The following is a 25,455-nucleotide window of genomic DNA, read 5'->3' on the forward strand; positions in this document are numbered from 1 at the left end:
GTATATATGAAAATGCGTTTCTCAGAGGTTTTTGAAAGCAGAATTAGAGCCATTGACCTCTGTTTATCCGATCCTGACCACTGCCCTTGTTCTTTCCACCACAGGCATCCCCCAATGGACTGAAAAAGGCAATGTCCAACCAAACCACTGTAACTGAGTTCCTCCTCCTGGAATTTTCTGACAGCCGGGAGCTGCAGCTTTTACACTTTGCCATCTTTCTAGCAGCGTACCTGGCAGCTCTGATAGGGAATCTCCTCGTTATCATGGTGGTAGCCCTTGACTACCAGCTTCACACTCCCATGTACTTCTTCCTCCTGAATTTGTCCATCCTAGATCTGGGAACCATCTCCGTCACTGTTCCCAAATCCATGGGCAATTCCCTGTGGAACACCAGGTTGATTTCCTATGCTGGGTGTGTTGCCCAAGTTTTCCTCTTCTTTTTCTTTGCTACAGCCAACTTTGCCTTCCTCACCATCATGGCTTATGATCGATACATTGCCATCTGCAAACCATTGCACTATGAGACCATCATGAACAGGAGAGCTTGTGTCCAGATGGCAGTCAGTGCATGGGTCAGTGCCATTCTTTATTCTGCACTGCACACTGGTAACACTTTTCGGTTACCTTTCTGCCACTCCAACATCATCAACAAGTTTTTCTGTGATATCCCCCAGCTGCTTCAGCTCTCCTGCTCTGATTCATATCTCAGTGAGGTGAGGATACTTTTCTTTGGTCTGTTCTTATATTTAACCTGTTTTGTATTCATTGTTTTATCATATGTTCAGATCTTTACTGCAGTACTAAGAATCCCCTCGGAGCAGGGCCGGCATAAAGCCTTCTCCACCTGTGTTCCTCACCTCATTGTGGTCTCCTTGTTTTTTCTCACTGGCTGTTGTGCCTACTTAAAAACTCCTTCCAGCACCCCATCAGCTCTGGATCTCATAGTAGCTGTTCTTTATGCCATAGTACCACCAATGGTCAATCCTGTCATCTACAGCATGAGGAACAAGGAGATTAAAGCTGCCCTTGGGAAAATTATTGGCTGCATATTATTCACTGGGAAGCAAGTGTCCATCTTTTTCTCATAATTGTCATTTAACTATCTTTTTCTGCATACATAAATATGACTGGTAGTTATGTTCACCACAATAAAGCAGTATACAATCCAGATCATCTCTTGCTGTACATTTAAATCATCTTAATTGCAATGAGACTGTCTAGACTTAGGAGTTTATACCCTCTTTCCCATCTCAAAAGAGCTTGGTGACAAAGTACTCGAGCGTTCTTTGCCAAGTGTCCTTCCTGCAGTGACTTAAGATAAAACCTCATTGTGCACTTGTGCTAAGTCCACACTAAATCATGGAACCATAGAAAATGAGGGTCAGAAGGGACCTCAGGAGGTCACATCTAGTCCAACTCCCTGCTCAAAGCAGGACCATCCTCAACTAAATCATTCCAGCCCGGGCTTCATTGTGCTGGGCCTTAAAAACCTCCAAGGATGGAAACCACAACCTCTCTAGGGAACCTGTTCCAGCACTTCACCACCCTGTTAGTGAGAAAGCTTTTCCTAATATCCAACCTAAACCTCCCTCACTGCAACTTGAGACCATTGCTCCTTGTTCTGTCATCTGTCAACACTAAGAACAATCTAACTCCATCCTCTTTGCGGGTACCCTTCAGGTAGTTAAAGGCTGCTATCAAATCCCCTCTGTCATCTCTTCTCCAGACTAAATAAACTCAGTTTTCTCAGCTGCTCCTCATAAGGCATGTGCCCCAGCCCCCTAACCAATTTTGCTGCTCTCTACTGAACTCTCCCCAACTTGTCCGTATCCTTTCTGTAGTGGGGGCACAAAACTGGTCACAGTACTCCAGATGTGGCCTCACTAGTGAAGAATAGAGCAGAATCATTACTACCCTAGATCAGCTGGAAACCCTCCTACTAATGCAGCCCAGTATGCTGTTGGCCTTTTTGGCAACAAGGGTGCACTGCTGACTCATACCCATCTTATTTTCCACTGTAACCGCTAGGTCTTTTGCTGCAGAGCTGCTGCTTAGCCTGCCAGTCCCCAGGCTGTAACAATGCATGGGATTATTCTGTCCTAAATGCAGGAATTTGCACTTCTACTTATTGAAACTCATGAGATTTCTTTTGGCTCAATCCTCCAATTTGTCTAGGTCACTCTGAATCCTAGCCCTACCCTCCAGTGTATCTACTACTTCCCCCCAGCTTGGTGTCCTCCACAAACCTGCTGAGGGTGCATTCTATGTCATCTTCCAGGTCATTGATGAACACATTAAACAAAACCAGCCCCAGGACCAGCCCCTGGGGAACTGCACTTGATACCAGCTGCCAGCTAGACATTGAGCCATTCATTACTACCTGCTAAGCCCAACATTCAAGCCAGCTTTCTATCCACCTCACAGTCCATTCATCCAACCCATACTTCTTCAGCTTGCTTGCAAGAATGCTATGGGAGATGGTACCAAAAGCCTTGCTAAAATCAAGGTATGTTATGTCCACTGCTTTCTCCACATCCATGGAGCCAGTTATCTCATCATAGAAGCCAATCAGGTTGGTCAGGCATGACTTGCCCTTAGCAAATCCTAATCACCTTCTTCTCCTCCAAGTAGTTAGAAATGGATTCTTTGAGGATCTGCTCCATGATCTTTTGGAGACTGAGGTGAGGCTGACTGGTCTGTAGTTCTCTGGATCCTCCTTCTTCCTTTTCATGAAGATGGGCACTATATTTGCCTTTTTCCAATTGTCTAGGACCTCCCCTGATTGCCATGAGTTTTCAAAGATAATGGCCAGCAGCTCTGCAGTCACTTCAGCCAACTCCCTCAGCACCCTCAGATGCATTGCATCCAGCCCCATGGACTTGTACACGTCCAGCTTTTCTAAGCAGTCCCTAACTTGTTCTTTCATCACTGAGGACTGTTCATCTTCTCCCCTATCAATCCACCTATAAGTGTGTAATTGGTAAATACTCCTCCACAACCAAAGGTGGCTGGATGGGATGCTAGTTACATATTTTCCTAATGTGTTATTGCTTCCAGAAACTGGTGCAGCCTAACCCTGCTAACCCCTGGAACTAATAGATCATGAAGACTTCAAAACTATCACCGCTCATTAACCACCTTCCTTATACAATCAATACCAGAGCCAACTCCTTGGTCGTGGATTTCTGGGAATCTCTGCTATTCTGTGGACAGAGACCTCATCTGTGGGTCTTAAATGCAATCCCCCCCCCCCCCCACCGCTTCAGTCAGTGGGTTGTTTTTTTTTTCCCCCAAAATAGGTATTTTGGAGTGCTTATGAAGATGGATACATTGGGGGGGGGGGAGGGGAGAAATATTTGCTTAGATGGACTTGTGAATGATTTCTCAGCTATAATTTCCTCACGTCATTGTTTTTGTTCTTAAATGAGGGATCCAAGAGAGAGGCAGGGGATTTCTCTCCACCTTGATGAAGTGTGTCAAAATCAACTAGAAAGTATCTTTATTGCTGAGCTCGTGTTGAAATGAATAATGTAATGCTATATAGAATATAGCAGAATATAGACTATAGTAGAATATAGAGCATTATACTCTGGTATAATAATTATTAAAACTAAATGTGGGTCCATATATAACCTTGACTAAAGGGTTATTTTATCAAGTTAAAGAAAGAAAGAAATGTTGGGTTATTCATGCAATGGCATTTTTGGACAGCTGGGCACAGACTCCACCGCTGAGCTGCAGTTCACCCTATTATGCCTTACCCAGACGGGCACTCTTGAGACCACATAACTTCAACACGCTTTCTCCGAGTACTGCTTGAAACCAACCCAGGTGTAGCTTCTAGAGAGGTGACGCATAGTTTTTCAAACTTTGACTAGGCTTTGGTGTAGAACTAGATGCATTTTTGATACCTCAATGATATTAAACATAACACATCTTCCCAGCTTTACCCAGCCATACCATAAACCTCTCTCAGGAAAATTTAGATTATGCATTGTGAGTAGAGATGTAGGTTTTCTGGAAAATTTTGAATTGGAAAATTTTTCCAAAAAAAAACTTTTTTGGAATTGGAAATTTTTCCCCCACCCAAATTTTTTTTCCAAAAAAAATTCCAATGCCCTAAATAGAACATGATCTGATTTAACATGTTTATTTGACTTATATTTAGGGGGGAAAAACCTAAAAAAATACCCCCATGTTAATTTTATGTCCCAATAGCCTCAAGTTTTTTTAACTGAAATATCTGATTAAAATTAAATACAGGACACTGAATGTGGTTTAACTGTTATATTCAAACAAATGCAAAGCTTTATGTGGAAAGAAATTATTTTTATTGGAATACTTGTAAAAATATAAAGACAATACACAATAGCATGTACTTCCCTTACATAGCATGTACTTCCCTCACAATAGCATGTACTTCCCTTGCTTCCCTTATAGTTTGTTTAAATTTAAGTAAAATAATGAAGGCACTGAAACCTGTTGACACCCTAATTTTAGCACACCCACACAACTGTGCATGATATGCCATGGTTGTCCACTCATTTACTTCAAGAGAGTTTAATTCTCTTCCGCTGAGGTCATTGCGGCACCTCCAGTTTCACTGTCACTATCTGGAGAATCACCTGCACCACATATTAGTTCCACTTCTGAATCAGATTGAGGCAAATCTGATTCAGAATGACTTGAACCACATTCTCTTTCGCTAAAGGATATTTTTACCAATGGGTTTATGGGGAAGGGCAACTTATTATCATGCTCCATCTTGTTCACTAATTCTGCTTCTGACTGATTCTCCAGAAACAAGAGATTTTGAGAAATAGAAACAAGCTTAGCAGTGCATTCATTCATTAGTCTATTCTTCTTCTTTGTCTTAATTGAGCTGAAAGCCTTCCAGTTCCATTCCCAAGAAGCTGCTGTTGGTGGACTGCTTGGGATCCTTAGAGCAATCCTGGAAACAGTCGGGTGTTACAGTATCCCTTCCACCATATGAGAGGAGACACACTCTCTGCTGCCCGCCAAATGATGTCTTTGCTCCAAAGTTTTTCTTTTATGCGGTACTCAGCAATGTCTGCCATCCCGGCTATTTCATCCATGTTGGGGACACTCTTAGCTACAGCCATAATTGTATCGAGAGCAGCAGATAATTCATCTTCTGATAAATGTTGTCCTCTGTGTTGAGGATCCAAAAGGTTTGATTCATAGACGTTAGGGTTGGAACGGACCTCAGTAGGTCATTGAGTCCGACTCCCTGCCCTGGGCGGGAAAGAGTGCTGAGGTCGGACAATGCCAGATGAACTAAATGAGTTTGCTGCTAAATGAACTAGATGAGGGCAAAACTCAAATCTCTTAGTAAACATTTGTTTTTCTACTACTACTACTTTTTTGAATAGAGATGAAGAAGGCAAAAGCTCAATTAGATTTTCATTCAGTTGTCTGAATATTTCTGGAATATTTGAAAGGCTTGGTGTATCTCCTTCAAGTTTCTTGATAGCCACTGAAACTGGTAGTAGCAAACTGAATGCTCCTTGAACTCGAGCCCGAACGCATTGTTGTCGAGAATCTGCTTCTGAATGTTCATGGGAATAATCTGGGATACTGTGTCACCTATTGAAGCACACTGCTAGCAGTTCTTTGTGCACAGCAAACTATGTAAACACTTTGAAGAAATGAGAAGTAGGGGAAGAAAAGTGCAGTTTTATTGCCAGGAGACACTATATGGGGCTCAGCTACAAAGTCTGGTTAGCAACGTGATGATTGTTGAATACCTTCACAATCACTTTGCAGCTTGCCAATATTGTCTTCATTGTATTCACACTTACTATGTCCTTTGCCAGAAGATTCAACTCATGAGCAAGACCACCAAATACTATTAAATGAGGATACTTTGCTTTTGATAGTTGCCATGCAACTTTCATGTTACTCGCATGATCAGTTATAAGGGTTTGTACCCTGGAGGGACCTGCACTTTCAGTCTCTTCACTCAGTAATTTGGCTATGTATTCACCTGTATGATGAGAAGCTTTAGTAGCAATTGCTTTCAGGAATATTGGTTCAGGTGTTGCTAACTTAATGTTCAATAAAGGATTTTCTTGTATATCAGTCCATCCATCTGACATCAGAGTCAGTGATTCTGCTTGACCAATCCTTTCAATAACCATTGTTTGAACTCTGTCATACTCTCTATCTAAGAGAGAATGCGATAAGCAATAACATGACGGTAACTTATATGATGGGCGAATTAGCTTGTAATGTTCCTTCCAGTATTGATTTTCAGTTACGGAAAGAGGTGTGCCATTGCAAATATAGCTTGAGGTAATGTCTCATCTGCTTTTTATTGATCTTCTTTTGACATTTTGTCCACAAAGCTTGAGAAAAAGCTTGACCCTCTTGAAGAGCTACTCATGGTGGATTGCATATCTGGTGACAGTGATCTTGAAAGCCAGGATCCTGCTTCTTCTTCCCCCAGACCTGGCAGCTCAACATTTTCATTTTCCATTTTTTGCAACTCTGCTATTTCACTTGAGCTACCAAGTTCTTGCAACAAAATGGGGGGAAATATTTTTATTTTAGCCTATTCTAGTCTGGCCTCATCCATCAGAAGGAGAAGGAGAAGGAGGAGTGGCAGGGAGCTTGCTTCCCCTCTCCCTGCCAGAATGAGCACTCTGCTACTCAGCTTGCTTCTCAGTTGCCCTGGGATTGCAGAGCCAAAGGGAAGTATAGTCTGGCCTGTGCCATCAGTCAGAGGACTAAGCTCGCTCTGTTACGTTGAAATAGTTAACTATTTATTAAGTTGTTGTGTTTTTTTTTTATTTAATATTGTTAAGCCTAAGCCACTTTGGGTGCTTAGTGCAAGCAGAAAAGCAGGATACAAATATTTTAAATAAATCATATGCCAGAGTTGCATTAACAACTTTTAAAATTATAATGTTTTAAAACAATATAGATGCGAGTCTATACTGTGTGCTGTTTAACATATTAATTTGTTTACTTGCATAGGATTCCTGAAGTAGACATTTCTCAGATAATGTTGGTCCACCACTTCATTATATTAGCTTTCTCTATATAGCTTGTACTCTCTCAGGACAGTTTCTATATGTTATTAAATATTTCTTCATTTTTGTTGCTTTGTTTGCAATAGCATACTCCTGCCAGCAATATTTACACCTCCCAAATTTCTTCCTTCCTTCAGTGGCTTGAACATCATTATAATGATGCCACACACTGGGTTTTTTTTTTTCTGATTAGGCATGATTATGACTACTTCGAGCCAAAAGTACTAAGAAACTAACAGATCTTATGGAAACACTTCCAACTTGCCCAACTCAAGAAACGAAATGAGACACTGCTCTGTGTGTTTGCTGAACTGCAAGTGAAACAACAATGAATCACAGTTTTAGTTTTGGTTTTGCTTTCACTTGCAGTCTGAGATGAAATAAGAATTTTAGCTTTGATTTTGATTTGACCTGCACAGCCAATTAGGTGAATTCATAACCTGATTTTTGGTTTAGATTATTATGTGGGTGTATTTACCCTCCTGTTTACAAATCAAAAACATATATGTACTCTCACACACTTCCTAGGGATAATCACCTGAAAACATTAATTACAACTTTGAAACTGCCAACCTTGCATAATATTGTATTGGCATCCATTCATTGTTACTAATGAAACAATGAATTGTTAGAAATGGAAAAATAAAGCACTGGAAAATTTTCCACCCCACATCTCTGATTATGAGTTTCTTCCCCTGCTGATTCTGGGAGAGGATGATACAGAGAGAAATGGAATAAAGGCAAAAAGAGCATCTTTAATACTGTTGATGTCAAAAAAAGAATGTTTCTCACTTGTGTCGGTGTCTTTGGTTTTGTGACAATAGCTATTAAATGAATTTTAATAGGTCTAAGAACATGAATGAGAGATATTGAGTCCACTGATATTTGAAAAATGAATGTTGCTCCATACAAGCCATGACTCAGTTTGACAGCACATGACACCCTGGACCCCAATTCCCAGATCAGTACATTGATACCTTTCTGCAAAATGTTCCTTCACTTTGAAAATACAGGGTAATCCCTCCAGCTCATATCAATATGGTAGAAATGAAGGCTTGAATGGTGTCTTGCAAAAAGTTTTTTTTTTCCCCCCTATTCCAGCAAAGGCAGTTTGCCTCTCCTCTAAATTTAGAAGCACAACTAACGGTACAAATACAGAAGCTTCATGATTTCCATAAGTGCGGTCCTTCAGGTACCCAATGGAGGAGAAAAGGGAGAAGATGGGGCTCAATATGGATCATTTCAGGAAAGAACAGGACTCTTCCTAAAATGACAGGCCTTCAGAGGGATCCCTGAGAATAATGAAAGGCGTAGCGGTCAGCAGCTACTCTGGGCCCAACGGACCTATAAGAGATTTCACTACACAACACAATTGACTGTGCAGCACTTCTCCCCCAGACCTCTCATTACCTCCCATATTTAACTTTGTTAACCAAATGTGTAGTGAACCTAGGACCTCAAAGCTAAAAAGTAGAGTGCTAGATACTGCGACTGAACCAGGTACATGTTTATGTCAGTACTGTAATAAATGTTACATGCATCTAGCTGGGATCATCTAGACCCAGCACTCTTTCCTGCCTATGCAGGGGGTCGGACTCGATGATCTATTGAGGTCCCTTCTGACCCCAGCATCCATGAATGTATGAAAATTAATGTTCTTTATAGTTGGGCTCAGAGTAAGGGAGGAGAGGACCTGAAACTCAAAGACATTTGTGTGGTGCTTGTGTGTGGGATGTACTAGAGTCAGCTCCATTACACAGGAGGGCAGGCCCTCACAGAGATGTGCAAGAAACAATGCCATTTACTGTTACAGCTCCCTTTTATCCTCCCCCTTTTTTCCTCCCATTCTTTACACAAAATCTGTAGTGTCTCCCACTCATAAATATACACAGAAGGCAGGTGCACATAGTCCTGGCTACCGCAGTGTGGCTCCTCTTCCCTTCTAGTGGGTAAATGCTGAACAACAACTCCTAAGTCTGCTACAGCCTTTCTAAGCCTGTGCCTTGTCCTATAATTTGCCCAGTATTGGCAATGCGGCGAGTGATGTGGTGCCATTACTAATCCTGAGTAAATTTGTTGCCTGCATTTTCACATAGCAAATTTACTCGAGATTAGGGAGACTTCCTGCTAAGAAGTAAGTATGTAGATGATGTAAGTATGTTTGTTTGAGAAATGTGACAGTTCAACATCAGATTAAATCTCACCCCCAGGGCTACAAGAAAGGGAGTTCAAATAGAAGGTATGGGGACATGGTAGAGAACCCTGTGTATTAAGGTTGGCATAAGCAAAGACAGGTAAGTGCTAAATTCCCTGTGTACAGTCAAAGGGACTAGTGCAGGCTTAGGGGTGACCTGGTGGCAGCCTATAAGTACATAAGGGGTTGCATCAGGATCTGGGGGAACGCCTGTTCACCAGAGCTCCCCAAGGGATGACAAGTTCCAACTGTCACAAACTCCTCCAAGACCATTTTAGGCTGGGCATAAGGAAAAACTTCTTTACTGTCTGAGCCCCCAAGGCCTGGAATAGACTCCCTCCAAAGGTGGTGCAAGCACCTACTCTGGACTCCTTTAAGAAATGTTTGGGCACTTATCTTGCTAGGATCCTTTGACCCCAGCTGACTTCCTGTCCCTGGGGCAGGGGACTGGACTCAATGATCTTCTGAGGTCCCTTCCAGCCCTAATGTCTATGAAATCTATGAAAATCTAGTCCCATTCAGATGCAAATCATGATGTGAAGTAAGAAGACCCAGTTTTTTTCCATTCTCTGCAAAATGAACAAAAAAATGTGTTAATGCAAAAATTGTCCAAGATGCTTCAAAGTCTGTGTCAGGTCCCTTTGCAGGGTCAATCCAATCCCTGGTTCTGTTGTAGGAAATCCATGCTTTTTTTCATGGGATTATTTTGGACCGGTCTTTTGAGCTGTTTACCACCCAGACTTCTGTTAATTCTCCATGGGATAATCAAAGCTTTGTGTCTCTCTTGGGTATTTCCTAAGGGATTCCTTATGCAGTCTGAGTTCTGTGGTTGCTATCACTACCTAATTGCTGGGTGATATCCTGCAGAGACTAAACACTGGGAAAAAGATTGGGAAGAGACTGTGGTCTGGAGGGCCTCCTGAAACAGCAAGACAATCTCTAGCCTTAATCCCCATGACATGTCAAGGAGTTGAGTTCTCCTTTCAAATCCCATTTCCATGGGAACATTATAGCCAGCTCTGAGAAAGACAAGAGTAGCTATCAGTGAGCACGTCTATATGTGCACACTTACTGCACAGTAGAGGCGTGCATCTATACACGTGCACCTGTACTGCACAGTAACTATGGCAACTTATGCTGACTTGGGAACAAATTTGCTTCCTGCATAATGCAGTTAGCAAATTTATGCCCACTTAGTTACTGTGCAATAAGGCATGAGTAGACACCTTACTGAGCAGTAACACTGTGTATGTGGACTGACTTGGGAGTAACTTTACTCCAAAGCTAGTGCAGACACAGAGGTACTGCACAGTAATGCCTACATGTGTAGATGCCAGTCTAAAAATGGTTTACTGTACAGTAAGTGACTGCACAGTAAATGCATGTGTAGACACATCCACTGGGGATAAAAGTGTTGCAAGTGACAAACCTCGTGAGAACAGTAAGGTATCCACAGAAATCAGAGGGCATTAGGGAACACCCAGTTCTTTCCACCATCCAAAGTTGCTATACTCCGGCATCCGGGCCTCAGCTCCTGTTGAAATAATTATTTTAAGGCTACCAGTATTATTATAGTGGCTGCTAACATTCCTGCCCCACTTTCCACCTGCTCAGAGACCAGGGGGATGCTGGGACAGTAAACAGCAGGAACACTACATGTCTACCTGAGATGGAAAGGTGATGGGTCTGCTGGCTTTCAAAAGGACTGCAGGCCATTCTGGAATGGCCATGCAGGGTAGGTACCACTGCCAAGTGGGGTGGAGGGTATTGCCTTGCTTCCTGTTATTGTTTCAATTTGAGAATGACTGAGTTTGGGGAACAGCCACAGCCCATGAGAGAGGAATGTAAAAGCTTGGAAAGGATAGTTAGCAATAGCTGAACAGGGAAGTCCAGGGAAGCCTAAGGGCAAAGAAAGAGGTAGACAGGCTGTGGAAAGAGGGGGTTTTCCCTGGCTCGCACTTGCAGGGAATCAGTTAGGAAGGCCAAAGCAGGATAAGAACTTAGATTAGCATAAAAAATTAAGGACAACAAAAAGTCCTTCTTCAGGTATATAGGGAGCAAAAGGAAAGTGCAGGGTAGCATAGGACCCCTATAACACAAACTAGGGCAATTGGTGACAGAGAGCGGGCCAAAGCTGAGCTCTTCAATGAGTTCTTTCTTTGTATTCCTAGACACAGACCTAGACAAATCTCCCAGATGGTTCACAGATAGACACAGGAGGGACACCAGCCCACCAACTCTTATCACAGACTTAGTGAAGGGGCACTTGGAGGGGCTGGATATATTCAAATCAGTGGGCCCGAATGAACTTTATCCAAGGGTGCTGAAAGAATTGGCCAGTGTCATAGCAGAGCCGCTGGCACTGCTGTTCGAGCACTCATGGCGCCTCGGTCAGGTCCCAGAAGACTGGAAAAGGGCCGGTGTGGTCCCTATTCTCAAGGAGGGGAGGAGGGACGAACCGGGAAACTATAGGCCACTTGGTCTCACCTCTATCCTTGGGAAAACTCTGGAAAAAAATCATTAAGGATCACATTTGTGGGAGCCCAGCAGGGAAAATAATTCTGAAAGGAAATCAGCACGGTGCTCTATTTACTAGGGCACCCCCTGGAGTAACTAGAAACAATGGCCACAAATTGATGAAGAGATTTAGGTTGGACATTAGAAAGATTTTTTTCACAATAAGGGTTGCCAGAATCTGGAATAGGTTTCCAAGGGAGGTGATGCTCTCCTCTACCTTGGGGGTCTTCAAGAGAAGACTGGAAAACCACCTAGCTAGGGTCGTCTGACCCCAGCACTCTTTCCTGCCCAGGGCAGGGGTTGGACTCAACGATATACTGAGGTCCCTTCCAACCCTAATATCTATGAATTTATGAATAGCGGGTAAGGAAGCTGAGAAGCAGGGGAGTGGCAGTGGGGAGGGATAGGAGGGAAGTTGGGGAAGAAATACACAATGTTGCTGGTGTTCATGGAGATTGTGAATGCAGGATGGGCAGTTGGTTTGGGTTGGGAGTGGGGGCACTCTCCTTGCTCAGAGGCAGAGGAGCAGGAAGGAGTTGGGGAGTGAGGGTGAATTGCTTTGAATGCTGGAGATTTGGAGTGGCAGGGCTTGCTTGGCCCTAACCTTCTTATTTTGGTATTTTATGATGTTTCCATATGTTTTCTCTTTAAACATAAGCTGCTCTGAGATTTTTCTGGAAAGGCTGAAATAAAAAAATATCTGAGAGGATGAGTTTTGTTGCTGAGACAGATTTTGAAATACTGGCATTTCCATGTGATTGAAATGTTGGCTCCCATGGACCTCTGGAAGAGAGGCATTTTTTTGTCAGACCAGCTCCTCCTGACCATCAAGCCTTCATGAAGACAATGTGGGGACATACATTGGGGCTCTTCTTCCTGCCACTACCCACCAAATGAAGTGATAGCAGTGGAGCACTCCTCCCAGAAAAGCTGGGCCACTGGCATGGGACCCCTTCTCTCTCTCTCAGGAGAGGCTACAAGTGACAGACCTCTTGGGAACAGTAAGGTACCCACAGAAATAAGAGGGCCATAGGGAACTTGCAGGTCTACCCAACATCCAATCAGGCTCAGCTTGGGTGAGGGCATGGGGCAGAACTGGAGGGCGGGTGGCAGGGGCTTCACAAAGCAGTAGGACTGAGGAATAGAAATGTATTGAGATGCTTAAGAGAGTTTTTTCTGTCCCAAATCAATCCAGTCCACCCATCTGCAGAGACAGCAGACACTACTGCAGAAAGGCCTGTAACTCAGGTCTCCTGATCTGTGGGTGAGTGCTTCAACCACTAAGCTTTTAAAGCCCAACGCAGGTGCTCTAGGCTCAGAGCTGTCTGTGTGCCTTAGGCATGCTTGGAGCAACCCACTGGATTGGATTCCCCAAAGGATCGGTCACCCCTCCAGCATTTATCTAGATTATAGGTGAACCTAAAAGGGAAACAGGCTTCTAGGTGATTAAATTGCATTTCTTCCGAAGGTGTACAGAAGCTAAATCTTAGGGGCTTAGGAATCATTGAGGGCAAACTTTATCTGGCTTTCATTGCAGCATTTGACTTGGATCTTGCTTAGACCTAGTCGTCTTAACTTCTCTTCATTGCCTGGTGCCTAGCTGCTGGGATCAAGTGCTCTCCAAATGGCTTGCCAGATGGTATGCGGTGGCCTAGGCTTGCTTTGTGGCTATTGCTGAGTGGACAACAGAGGCACTCATGGAACCCGTGAGTCAAGTGGAGCCTATGCATGGCCTGAAGTCTGTACTGAGCTTGTAGACAGAGACCATCCTTGGCATGTCATACCTCAATACAAAAGTCCAGCCAGACTGTCCATGGTCCCCTGAGGACACATACTTCCACCAGACTTCCAACCAGACTTCACATTAGTTGGGTATCCAGGAGATCAAACCAGAGTCAGGTTAGGTACCCAAAGGTCCAGACCAAATTCAGGGTTCATGGGCAAGCTGACTCAGGTAGCCAGGGTATCCATCAGAGAGCCTGTAGAGGCACTAGCCAAGGGAGAGGCAGCCTGAGTACATCAAGACAGCATTGCTACCCAGATACTTCCTTTAGGGCAGGGTTGTGGTTTTTTTTTTTTTTTTTTTTTTTTTTTAATAGAGAGGGGAAAAAATTCCACTGACATCTTGAGCCGGTGTCTTATCTCTCTATATGAGAGCTGCTGTGACAATGTGCCCTCTGCCCATGTCCTAGGAGCTGAGTTGACAATCTCTCATATTTCATAGATTCATTGACATTCGAGGAGGAAGGGACCTTGGAAGGTCATCGAGTCCAGCCCCCTGTCCAAGAGGCAGGAAGTCAGCTGGGGTCATAGGATCACAGCAATATAAGCACCCAAATTTCTCTTGAAGGTGTTCAATGAAGGCTCTTGAACCACCTCCGATGGCAGGCTACTCCAGGCCTTGGGGGGCTCGGAGAGTAAAGAAATTCTTCCTTATGTCCAGCCTGAAACGGTCTTGCAGTAATTTATAACCACATGCCCTCGTCATCCCTTGGGGCGCTCTGGTGAACAGTTTTATGTTCTCATGCAAAACTGCATAGCAACTAATCCAATTGCAATCTCTTGCCTCCCTGCATCCTAAGGTGCCCAGTCTGGCTAACAGGGACAACTGAGCAAGACAGAGAAGCTCAGGGCCTTCTCAGAGATCCCATGACTTGTGTTGTGAGGGAGATTAAACCAGAGCACAGCTTTCTCTTCTTCCTCTTTTCTGCAGCCAATCTTGCATTTGTCACCATCATAGCATATGACCGGTACGTTGCCATTTGCAAGCCACTGCATTATGAGATAATAATGGACAGGAGAGCTTGTATCCAGATGGCTGCCGGTGCTTGAGCTGCTGGTGTCATGTACTCTGCAGTGCACACTGGGAACACCTTTAGTCTCCCCTTCTGCCACTCAAATATCATCAACCAGTTCTTCTGTGAAGTGCCCCAGCTGCTCAAGCTCTCCTGCTCTGACACATACCGCAGGGAGATGGCAGCTGTTGCCTTCAGTGCATTTTTATGTTTAGGTTGTCTTGCTTTCATCGTTGTGTCGTATGTTCAGATCTTCACCACAGTGTGGAGCATCCCCTCGGAGCAGGGCCGGCAGAAAGCCTTCTCCACCTGCATTCCCCACCTTATCGTGGTTTCCCTGCTTCTTTCCACATCTTTCCCGTCCTCTCTAGATCTCCTGACAGCTGTTCTGTATTGTGTGGTGCCTCCATTGATGAATCTGGTCATCCACACTGAGAACGAAGCATCTTTAGCTTGCAGAAAAGGCAGTTAAGAGGGAGATCATAGCAGTCTTGAAATATCTGAAAAACTGCCATAAAGAAGAGGATGAATAATTGTTCTCCCTTCCTAAATAGGAAAGGATGGCGTGGTTGGGCCATATGACCCTTAGGGGTATTTCCAACACTATGATTCTATGATGATGCTCAGGATTATTTCTTCTGCTCTAGACTCACAGGTCCAAAGATCTGCATTAAGCTAAGTATGGCATGAGTAAGGACTGAAGCTTCAATATGCCCCCTAACAGTTGTTTAACCTACATTTAACCTTTAGTTTCATTTAAATGCAAGTTAGGTAAAAATAGGATAATAAACTTCATGTGTGCACAGAGTAGGTTTTTGAAAAAAAATTGGGAGGACGTTAGGAAAGTAAAGACTATATCATTACGAAATCAACCACAATTATGCAATTTCAAGTCACTGATGTCAATGCCACTGAGAGTGATGTGAACAGATAATAATCAATAAAATGTGGGTCCCAACTCAGGTAGGAGAATGGTATATATGGAAATACTTACACTGGAACAATTCCTATTTCTTGGTGCCAGATTCTACTTCACTTTATGAGACGAAACTGCGTATATACAGCCACACACGTACAGTTTTTGGCATTTGCACACAGTTTGGGCTTTCATTTCACGCTGTGATGAAACAGAATTGACTTCAATTAGTGCCTAGTGTAGGACCTTCCTAGTCTTTAGCCCTTGCATGCCTTCACACCCTGCCTCTCTCAAAGCCGACCTGCTGTACCTTGGATTTAATACTCTTTGGTTAAATGGAAGAACAGCACCTATCGGAATATTTTTTGCTCTGACTAGAAATAAAGGCCTAGGGCAAATGCTTGATAGAATAAGCAGAGAGCCTCTGAAGGAGTTGAGATGAGGAACTCTAGACAGTGGCAGTCTCTCTAAGACGTTGGATGAGAAAGCTCAGACACAGGGCTGAGAGAATTTATTCAGTTCATAGTCTCAGCTGAGGCTGGGGTGTGCGTGTGTGTGCATATGCGCATGTGCGTTTTGGGGTGGGAGGGTGAGGGTTATCAGCTGAGAAGAGTTCATATGGGTGGGATGTTTTGTGGGTCCTGTCATTCCTTGTCTAGGGGCTTGCTTTAGGAGAATAGCAATCACAGTTCTTTGAACGGACGTGAGCAGGGGCAGCTGCTTTGCCACTGTTCACATGGGCTGCGTATGAACAGGTAAGCCAGGTATGAAAAGAGTGGCTCCAGCCTTCATCCCTGAGCCCATCAGCCTCAGTCCACATCAAGTTATCTGTATCATTCACACAGATATAGAGCATGAACGGAGACCTCAGGTGTTAAAGCCATGGACTGTTCTGGTCTCTCAAGACAACTGGTGGGATCATGATCTGTCTCCAGTTCCCTATGCCTGCATATGGGCATCTTTACACATGCTCTGGGGCAGGGGGAAGCGGGTGGCATTTGAATTAGAGCAGGTCTTGGAAGCCACTCTAATTAAAAAGTCTGCAATATCTCAGGTACCGTACATCCCACGCTTCAAAACTGTGGCCATTTTGAAAGGCACGTTTATTGGGTAGATGCAATATTTTTATTAGACCAACAAAATCAATGGAAAAATGTTCTTTGCAAGTTGTCGGGCACTGTCTCCACCGCACAACCCTGCATGTGTCCCACCTGGACTGGGAGCAGATCCTGGAAGAAAGGACCTGTGCACCACTACTGCTGTTCCCTCCTGAACCTGGCACCCTGTGGAGCCAGAGCCTGCACCTGGATTGGGGCATGGCCAGCATTGGGGTTCCTGTTGCCTGGTTCTGTTGGGGACAGTGGCAGCAGCAGGAGAAGGGGATGCAACCACGGGGCACATTTAAAGTCCTTGTTCCTCATGCACATGTACATAACTGGCTTGATTAGTGGATCCAGCACAGAACAGAGAATGGCTTCTATGAGGTCAAGAGCTGATGGGGAGCTGGAGATAGGTTTCATATAGGGACAGGTACCCATGCTAATAAGCAAGGAGACAGAATGAGGTGAGGAAGGAAGGTGAGAAGTCTTTCTCCTGTCCTTGCTCAGATGGGCACTGTGTAGAAAATCTGACTGTATGATACAATTATGAAAACAAAACGGGTCTAAAGTTATGCAAACGCCAACAGTAATTATCGCCAGCTGTGTGAGGTACAAGTCACAGCAAGCGAACTTGATTAGCTGAGGGATTTCACAGAAGAACCGGTTGATGATATTAGCTCAGTGGAAAGATACACTAAAGACGTTACCAGTTTGCAGGGCACAGAATAGAAAACCACAAATCCATGCACTGGTTTCCATTTAGATGCAAGCTTTCCAGTTCATGATTGTCTCATAGTGCAGTGTTGTGCAGATGACAGTTCACCGATCATATGCCAAGATGGCAAGGAAAGGCAAGTCAGGTGCGAGGAAGAAGAAGAAGAAAAGGACTTGGACGACACATCCAGCACAGAACAAGGACCTGGTGTTCAGCAGAGAATTGGCTAAGGATTTCGAGGTGGTGACACAGATCGTTCCAAGGTCTGGGATAGAAAGATTCATCAGGAAGAAGTGCATGGGGCTGTGGAGATGGTGGTCAAGAATGATAACTTTGATATCAAGGAGATTCCCAATCAGAGATGCCATCGGAAAGTGATGGCTTCCACATTGGGAAGACAAAACCCTTTTTTTCTTGAAGGTTGCAAGGAGGGCCCATGGGATGTCTCTGTAACTCTGTGTAATGGACACATCAATATGATAAGGCGGGAGATCACCAACATTTTCCACTTTTAGGCCAGACTGACGCAGCTCAGGGGAAAACTAGGCTGATACCAAAACCAGGTGACTACTACCACTTTTCCCCAGTGCTGCTTCTTTTTGCTGCCCAGCTGCAGTACAGCACCGCGCAGGGTCAGAGAAGGCCTCTGCTACCAAAAGCGGCCAAAGACCTTCCTCCACAGGGGGGATACAATGGGTTCATGGGATCTAGGTTGCCAACTGCTGTGATGAAGTCCAGACAAAACTGATAAGGTCAAAATGAAATATTTTGGGACCGTTTGGTTCATTAAAATAAATGTTTAAAAATCCCAATTTGGGGACTGGGAAATGTTGATATTTTTAAATTTATACCACGATGGGATCATTGTTTTTGGCCATGGGAACATCCATGAAGAGAGTAAATTCCAAACACCATAAAACTTTTAGCTGGTGGACTCCAACCAACCTCTGTCCCAAGTGGGAGCTGCCAGGACAGTAAGTTAGCATGGAGGCTGAAGCACAGAGACACATATGGTCACGTCAGGCTCTGGCATCTGGCAGGTTTGGATCAAGAGAAATCAGGTCCATGGATGGTCTCTGATCCCTTGATGCTCCTTCTGCATCCTGCTTGCCTGGCATGGGCTGTACACGGCTTAAGACTGGTTTGGGATGTGCTACATGCGGCACGTGTGCCAGATCAGGCCTGCGTACTGGACTGGGGTTTGTCTGGATTGGGCTCGTCGACCCACCCTGCATGCAGGATGCAGTGTGCACAGTCAATGGGTGCATCTACATGTCCGCCCCACTGGGCAGTTGTTACTGTGCAGACATTTAGTACTAGCTTTAGCAAGTGCTAAATGAATGCTCAGTACCTGCCAGGACTGCAGAGTCCTGACAGCGCATGGATCGTTTTCACCCCCACTGCGCACTAGCAATACATGAATGCACAGTACTCATTGCTACCTCTTATTAGGTAATAGTGGTGGTGACACAGCTAGTGCCCGCCAACACTACCTTCTCACAGCGATAAACTACATCATCATAGCTCATCAGTACGGTGATGCAGCATATTATATAGATGCGCCCAGGCTGGTGCAAATACTACATGCAGTATGAACCCCAGACTGGCACTGCATCCTGTCCGTAGCATGGCTTCCAGGCTGGCCCCAAGCATCTTATGTGCATGATGCTGGGGCCAGTTTGCGCTGCATGCGGCGTGCAGGGACAAAGCTGTACAAATCCTGCAAGCTGCACATGTAGCTGACCCAGAACGCAAGCTGCATGCAGTGTCTCCACTAGGCCACCGCGTGGGCTTGATCTGGCAGAGGGGGGCCATCTGTGTATGAGATCCCTGGGTTTAAGGGGAGTTGGGACCCTGTGTGTATATGAATCAGGGAAAGTGGTCTGAGGGGCTGTCATATTTCATAGATGCATAGACATTAGGGCTGGAAGGGACCTCGGAAGATCATCGAGTCCAGCCCCCTGTCCAAGAGGCAGGAAGTCAGATGGGGTCAAATGATCCCAGCAAGATAAGCACCCAAATTTCTCTTGAAGTTGTTCAATGTAGGTGCTTGAACCAGCTCCGATAGCAGGCTATTCCAGACCCTGGGGGCTCCGACAGCAAAGAAATTCTTCCTTATGTTCAGTCTGAAACGTTCTTGCCGTAGTTAATAACCGGTCGACTTTGTCATCCCTTGGGGCGCTCTGGTGAACAATCGTTCCCCCAGATCCTGGTGGTCACCCCTGATAAACTTATAGGTGGCCACCAGATCACACCTGAGCCTGCGCTTTTCCAGGCTAAAGAGCCCCATGGCTCTCAGCCTGTCATCGTAGGGTTTGCTTCCATGACCTCTGATCATGTGCGTGGCTCTTCTTTGGGCTCTCTCATGACAGTATATTCAGAACCAGGACCCTATTAATGATTACTGAGCTAATATTTTGTCAACATGATGCCTTGCAATAGGGCATTGCAGTGGGGAATTATTTGTTTTTTGCGCCTTACAACCTGACTTTTAATCTCATGTTACGTTCTCATGCAAAACTGCACAGGAACTAACCCAATGGCAAACTGTTGCCTCCCTGCATCCTAAGGTGCCCAGTCTGGCTCAATGGGACAACTGAGAAAGACAGAGAAGCTCAGGGCCTTCTCAGAGATCCCATGACTTGTGTTGTGAGGGAGATTAAACCAGAGCACAGCACTGCTGTTCTGCTAACATCTGTACAGCTCGGACTCTTTACATCTGGGCTTTTCCTTCTGAGCTGTGCAGGGCTCCAGGGAACGAGTCCCAGGAGCCTTCAGAAGAAAACTACTGAAAAATTGCCGTCTTCCTTCACTCCTTTTCTACAAGGCGTGGTTGAAGTCAGCTGTGCATTCAGAAACCTCTTTGGATTCACTTCAGTTGTTCAGTGACAGAGGGAGCAGACAAAGACCTCTGAGTTAGCTGTGCTTCTGGGGACCTAGACTAGTGGTTGGTGCAGAGGAGAGCTGAGAGATCAACTGGACAAGAGCAAAGGATCTTGGCAGGGGACGCCTGAATGTGACACAAGAGACGAGGAAACTTCCACAGAAACAATTTCAGTAAGTTTTCTACATTGGTGAAGTGTCCTGTCTTAGTAAGATGCAGAGGAGATTTTAAAACATTAAAAGTTGGAAAACGTGGCTACACAAATCATTCTGCATTTTCTGTATAATAGATTCAAAGCTACAAGAGTGAACAAAGACATTTTCAATGTTTTTGCTATGAATACAGATAATGTTATACAGCATATTGGAAGTAGGGTGGGAAGAGGAGAGGGGTGGGATTGGGACCTCTAAGGAATTCATCTTTTTTTGTATAATATCTTTTATTTCATACATATTTGTTTCCAGCACACATTTTCTAGGTGAGATCTATTGAAAGCAATAGACTTTCAGATTTAAAGCAAAGGAAAAGAATCTGGAGTTGTGGCTGGGTTAACATTTCCTTCACTTTCTAAAGGAATATCAAAATATTTTATTTTAGGTAGGGTCTTGCCAGGGAAAAATCATTTATTAAAATCAAGTATATCATGGGAAGAAAAATGGAATATTTCCATTCTTAGCATGAAATTTGGAGACATTATTGATGGGAATATCAAAGCCACTGCGTTTGTTACTCTGCTCCTTACCACTGCCCTTGTTCTATTATACCCAGGACTTGCACGGTGCCCTGGGAAGGGAGATGTCCAACTGGACCACTGTAACCGAGTTCCTCCTCCTGGGCTTCTCGAACACTCGGGAGCTGCAGATCTTACACTTTGTCATCTTTCTGGCAGCATACCTGGCAGCTCTGGTGGGGAACCTCCTTGTTATCTCAGTTGTAACTAGGGACCACCACCTCCACAGACCCATGTACTACTTTTTGGCAAATTTGTCCATCCTTGACCTTGGGAGCATCTCCGTCATTGTCCCCAAGTCCATGGCCAATTCTCTCTTAAACACCAGGACAATTTCCTATGCTGGATGTGTGGCCCAGGTCTTTCTCTTCTTCCTCTTCTGTACAGCCGAACTTGCATTCCTCACCATCATGGCATATGACCGGTACGTTGCCATCTGGAAGCCACTGCATTATGAGATAATAATGAACAGGAGAGCTTGTGTCCAGATGGCTGCCGGTGCTTAGACTGCTGGTGTCATGTACTCTGCAGTGCACACTGGGAACACCTTTAGTCTCCCCTTCTGCCGCTCAAATACCATCAACCAGTTCTTCTGTGAAATACCCCAGCTGCTCAAGCTCTCCTCCTCTGACACATACCGTAGGGAACTGGCAGCTCTTGCCTTCAGTGTGTTTTTAGCTCTAGGCTGTTTTGTTTTCATCGTTGTGTCGTATGTTCGGATCTTCACCACGGTGTTGAAAATCCCCTCGGAGCAGGGCCGGCAGAAAGCCTTCTCCACCTGCATACCCCACCTTATCGTGGTCTCCCTGCTTCTTTCCACTGGCGGCATTGCCTACACGAAGCCCGTCTCTGACTCCCCATCCCCTCTGGATCTCCTGGCGGCTGTTCTGTATTGTGTGGTGCCTCCATTGATGAATCCGGTCATCTACAGCATGAGGAACAGGGAGATCCAAGCTGCCCTGAGGAAACTGCTCCACAGGCTGATCCGCTCCAAGAACACTATGTCCATCTTTCTTTCATGACTTTCCTTCTCTTATATTTTTCTTTTCTAATTTACACATGAAATTAGTCTTTTTTCAAAGTATTGTGTGAATCTTGCATATTAAAAATGAAGGTGGTAGGTTAATTCTGTAACTTTGTAAGGTCAAAGACTTGGCTTTTGTCATTTTGGTTGACGTTGTGGAAGTGGGAAAGTAATGTTTCACGCATCAATTTTACTGTCTTTGCACCCTCTAAAATATATCCCATCAATTGCAAGGTAATGAAGAATTAAAGAGTTTTGTTTACTAATTGATACAATCAATTATTCAGATGACAAACTATACAGGCATATCTCCAGATGATGTGAAACTGGAATGAAATGCAAACACTTTAGGGGACAGGAAGAGAGTTCAGATGGATGCGGATACTTTGGGGAGCTGGGCTTGAAACAATAAGATGAAGGCCATGAAATAAATGCAACTTTAAGCACATAGGGGAGAAGAATCAAAAGCACAAATACAGCCTGGGTTACAATTCCTGGGTGGTATCATGGTTGAAAAGGTGGGTCACAGACTCAATATGAACATGGAATTTGATGTAACTACAGAAACATTAATGCAGTTTTGGGCTGCAACAACAGGAGTATTAGATGCAAAACAGGTGTAGGTTGTAGCCGTGTGGGTCTAAGGACACTGAGAACGAAGCATCTTTAGCTTGCAGAAAAGGCAGTTAAGAGGGAGATCATAGCAGTCTTCTAATATCTGAAAAATTGCCATAAAGAAGAGGGTGAATAACTGTTCTCCCTTCCTAAATAGGGAAGGATGGAGGGGTTGGGCCATATGACCCTTAGGGGTATTTCCAACACTATGATTCTATGATGATGCTCAGGATTATTTCTTCTGCTCTAGACTCACAGGTCCAAAGATCTGCATTAAGCTAAGTATGGCATGAGTAAGGACTGAAGCTTCAATATGCCCCCTAACAGTTGTTTAACCTACATTTAACCTTTAGTTTCATTTAAATGCAAGTTAGGTAAAAATAGGATAATAAACTTCATGTGTGCACAGAGTAGGTTTTTGAAAAAAAAAATTGGGAGGACGTTAGGAAAGTAAAGACTATATCATTACGAAATCAACCACAATTATGCAATTTCAAGTCACTGATGTCAATGCCACTGAGAGTGATGTGAACAGATAATAATCAATAAAATGTGGGTCCCAACTCGGGTAGGAGAATGGTATATATGGAAATACTTACACTGGAACAATTCCTGGTTCTTGGTGCCAGATTCTACTTCACTTTATGAGATGAAACTGCGTATATGCAGCCACACACGTATAGGTTTTGGCTTTTGCACACAGTTTGGGCTTTCATTTCACTCTGTGATGAAACAGAATTGACTGCCATTAGTACCTGGTGTGGGACCTTCCTAGTCTTTAGCTCTGGCATGCCTTCACACCCTTCCTCGCAAAGCTGACCTGCTGTACCTTGGATTTAATATTCTTTGGTTACATGGAAGAATAGCACCTATCGGAATAGCTGTTGCTCTGACTAGCAATAAAGGCCTAGGGCAAACGCTTGATAGAATAAGCATAGAGTCTGTGGAGGAGTTGAGTTGAGGACCTCTAGACAGTGGCAGTCTCTCTAAGACGTTGGATCAGAAAGCTCAACAACAGTGGCTGAGTGAATTTATTCAATTCATAGTCTCAGCTGTGGCTGGGGTGTGTAGAAAGTTCAGATTTGTAGTGTTTCAGCAACTTGAGATTTTTCAAATCAAATGCTCCTGGAGGCTGCACTTTTACATCAAATTATCCCTCCACCCCGGTATTGATAGTGCTTCTTCATAAAATGGTGATTTTGAAGAAAAGACACGTATTGTGAAAAGTATGTGTTTAGCAGAGGACATTTTTATAAGAAACTCTTTTTAAGGCTTAAATTCTAAGCCCCACGGCAGAGTTTCAGTCTTGCCCAGCAACACCAGAATTACAACCCCACCTCAGTCATTGCATCCAGATTTGGTTGTGTGTGTGTGTGTGTGTGTGTGTGTGTGTGTATAACTGAACTTATGCCCACAGATAAGGATTTTTGTGGAATTTCTTTATACTCAAAAACCCATATTCCCAGCAAGAATACTTTCCACTGACAATTTTACAGCACTTAAAGACAGACAGTACTGACCACTTGTTCCTGAGCTGTTTCTGATGTGAGATTCCCTTCTGTTATATTTGTAACTCTGATTCTGGCCATTATCCTCCTCCTTCCTTCACAGGCCTTGCACAATGTATTGAAAATCTCCAACCAAACCACCGTGACTGAGTTCCTGCTCCTGGGCTTTTCTGATATTTGGGAGCTCCAGATCTTACACTTTGTTATCTTTCTAGCAGCATACTTGGCAACCCTGGTAGGGAATCTCCTCATTATCAAAACTGTGACTCTTAACTATGAACTTCATTCCCCCATGTTCTTTTTCTTGACTAATTTGCCATCGTGGACCTTGGCTCCATCTCAGTGACGGTGCCCAAATCTATGTCTAATTCCTTATTGAACACCAGGTTGATCTCCTACTCTGGATGTGTTGCCCAAGTGTTTTGTCTCTTCTGGTTTTGGGGAGCAAACGTACCCCTTCTCACGGTTATGGCATATGACCGATATGTTGCCATCTGCAAACCACTGCATTATGGGATAATAATGAAGAGGAGAGCTTGCATCCAGATGGCTGCCTGTGCTTGGGCTGCTAGTGTTATCAACTCTGCAATGCACATGGGGAACACTTTTACCATATCTTTCTGTCACTCAAATATCAACCAGTTCTTCTGTGAAGTCCCCCAGCTGCTCAAGCTCTCCTGCTCTGACACATACCACAGGGAGCTGGCAGCTCTAGCCTTTAATGCGGTTTTAGCTTTAGGCTGTTTTACTTTCATCGTTGTGTCATATGTTCAGATCTTCACCACGGTGTTGAGAATCCCCTCTGAGCAGGGACATCAGAAAGCCTTCTCCACCTGCATTCCTCACCTTACTGTGGTCTCACTGTTAGTTTCCACTGGCGGCATTGCCTACATGAAGCCCATCTCTGACTCCCCGTCCTCTCTGGATCTCCTGGCAGCTGTTCTGTATTCTGTGGTTCCTCCATTGATGAATCCGGTCATCTACAGCATGAGGAACAAGGAGATCCAAGCTTCTTTCAGGAAACTACTGCAAAGGTTTTGAGGAAACTACTCCAGAAAGAATAGGTCCATCATTCTTTCTTATAAAAATGAAGGTGGTGGTCTAAATTTTGTAGCATTGTAAGGACAATGATACTTTACATAAATCATTTTTCATTGACACTTTTGAAGTGGAAAAGTATTATTTCATGCATCATTTCATGTTTCTTTGTCCCACCTAAGATAAATCCCACCAGTTGCAAGTGCATCAAATGATAAAAAATCATTGTAATTACCATTGGAAGGGACCTCTGGGGGTGGGGGGGGGGGGACCACAGTTTGCCGGTCTGGTGGTCTGTGGCTACTTCCAGTCCAGCATCCAACCATACTGCAGACTGGCAGCCACAACCCTGGGACTGAGAACC

At 44.2% G+C, this 25,455-nt stretch overlaps 1 protein-coding gene across 1 annotated transcript; it reads left to right on the forward strand.

Moving 5' to 3' along the window:
* The first annotated feature begins 131 nt into the window (after positions 1 to 131).
* LOC132243794 (olfactory receptor 14C36-like) lies at positions 132 to 1,088 on the forward strand. Its single transcript, XM_059714183.1, has one exon. It carries the CDS (start codon positions 132 to 134, stop codon positions 1,086 to 1,088), a length of 957 nt encoding a protein of 318 aa, XP_059570166.1.
* The last annotated feature ends 24,367 nt before the right edge of the window (positions 1,089 to 25,455 follow it).

Source organism: Alligator mississippiensis, chromosome 11, assembly GCF_030867095.1.
Source record: "Alligator mississippiensis isolate rAllMis1 chromosome 11, rAllMis1, whole genome shotgun sequence".
Lineage (NCBI taxonomy): Eukaryota > Metazoa > Chordata > Crocodylia > Alligatoridae > Alligator > Alligator mississippiensis.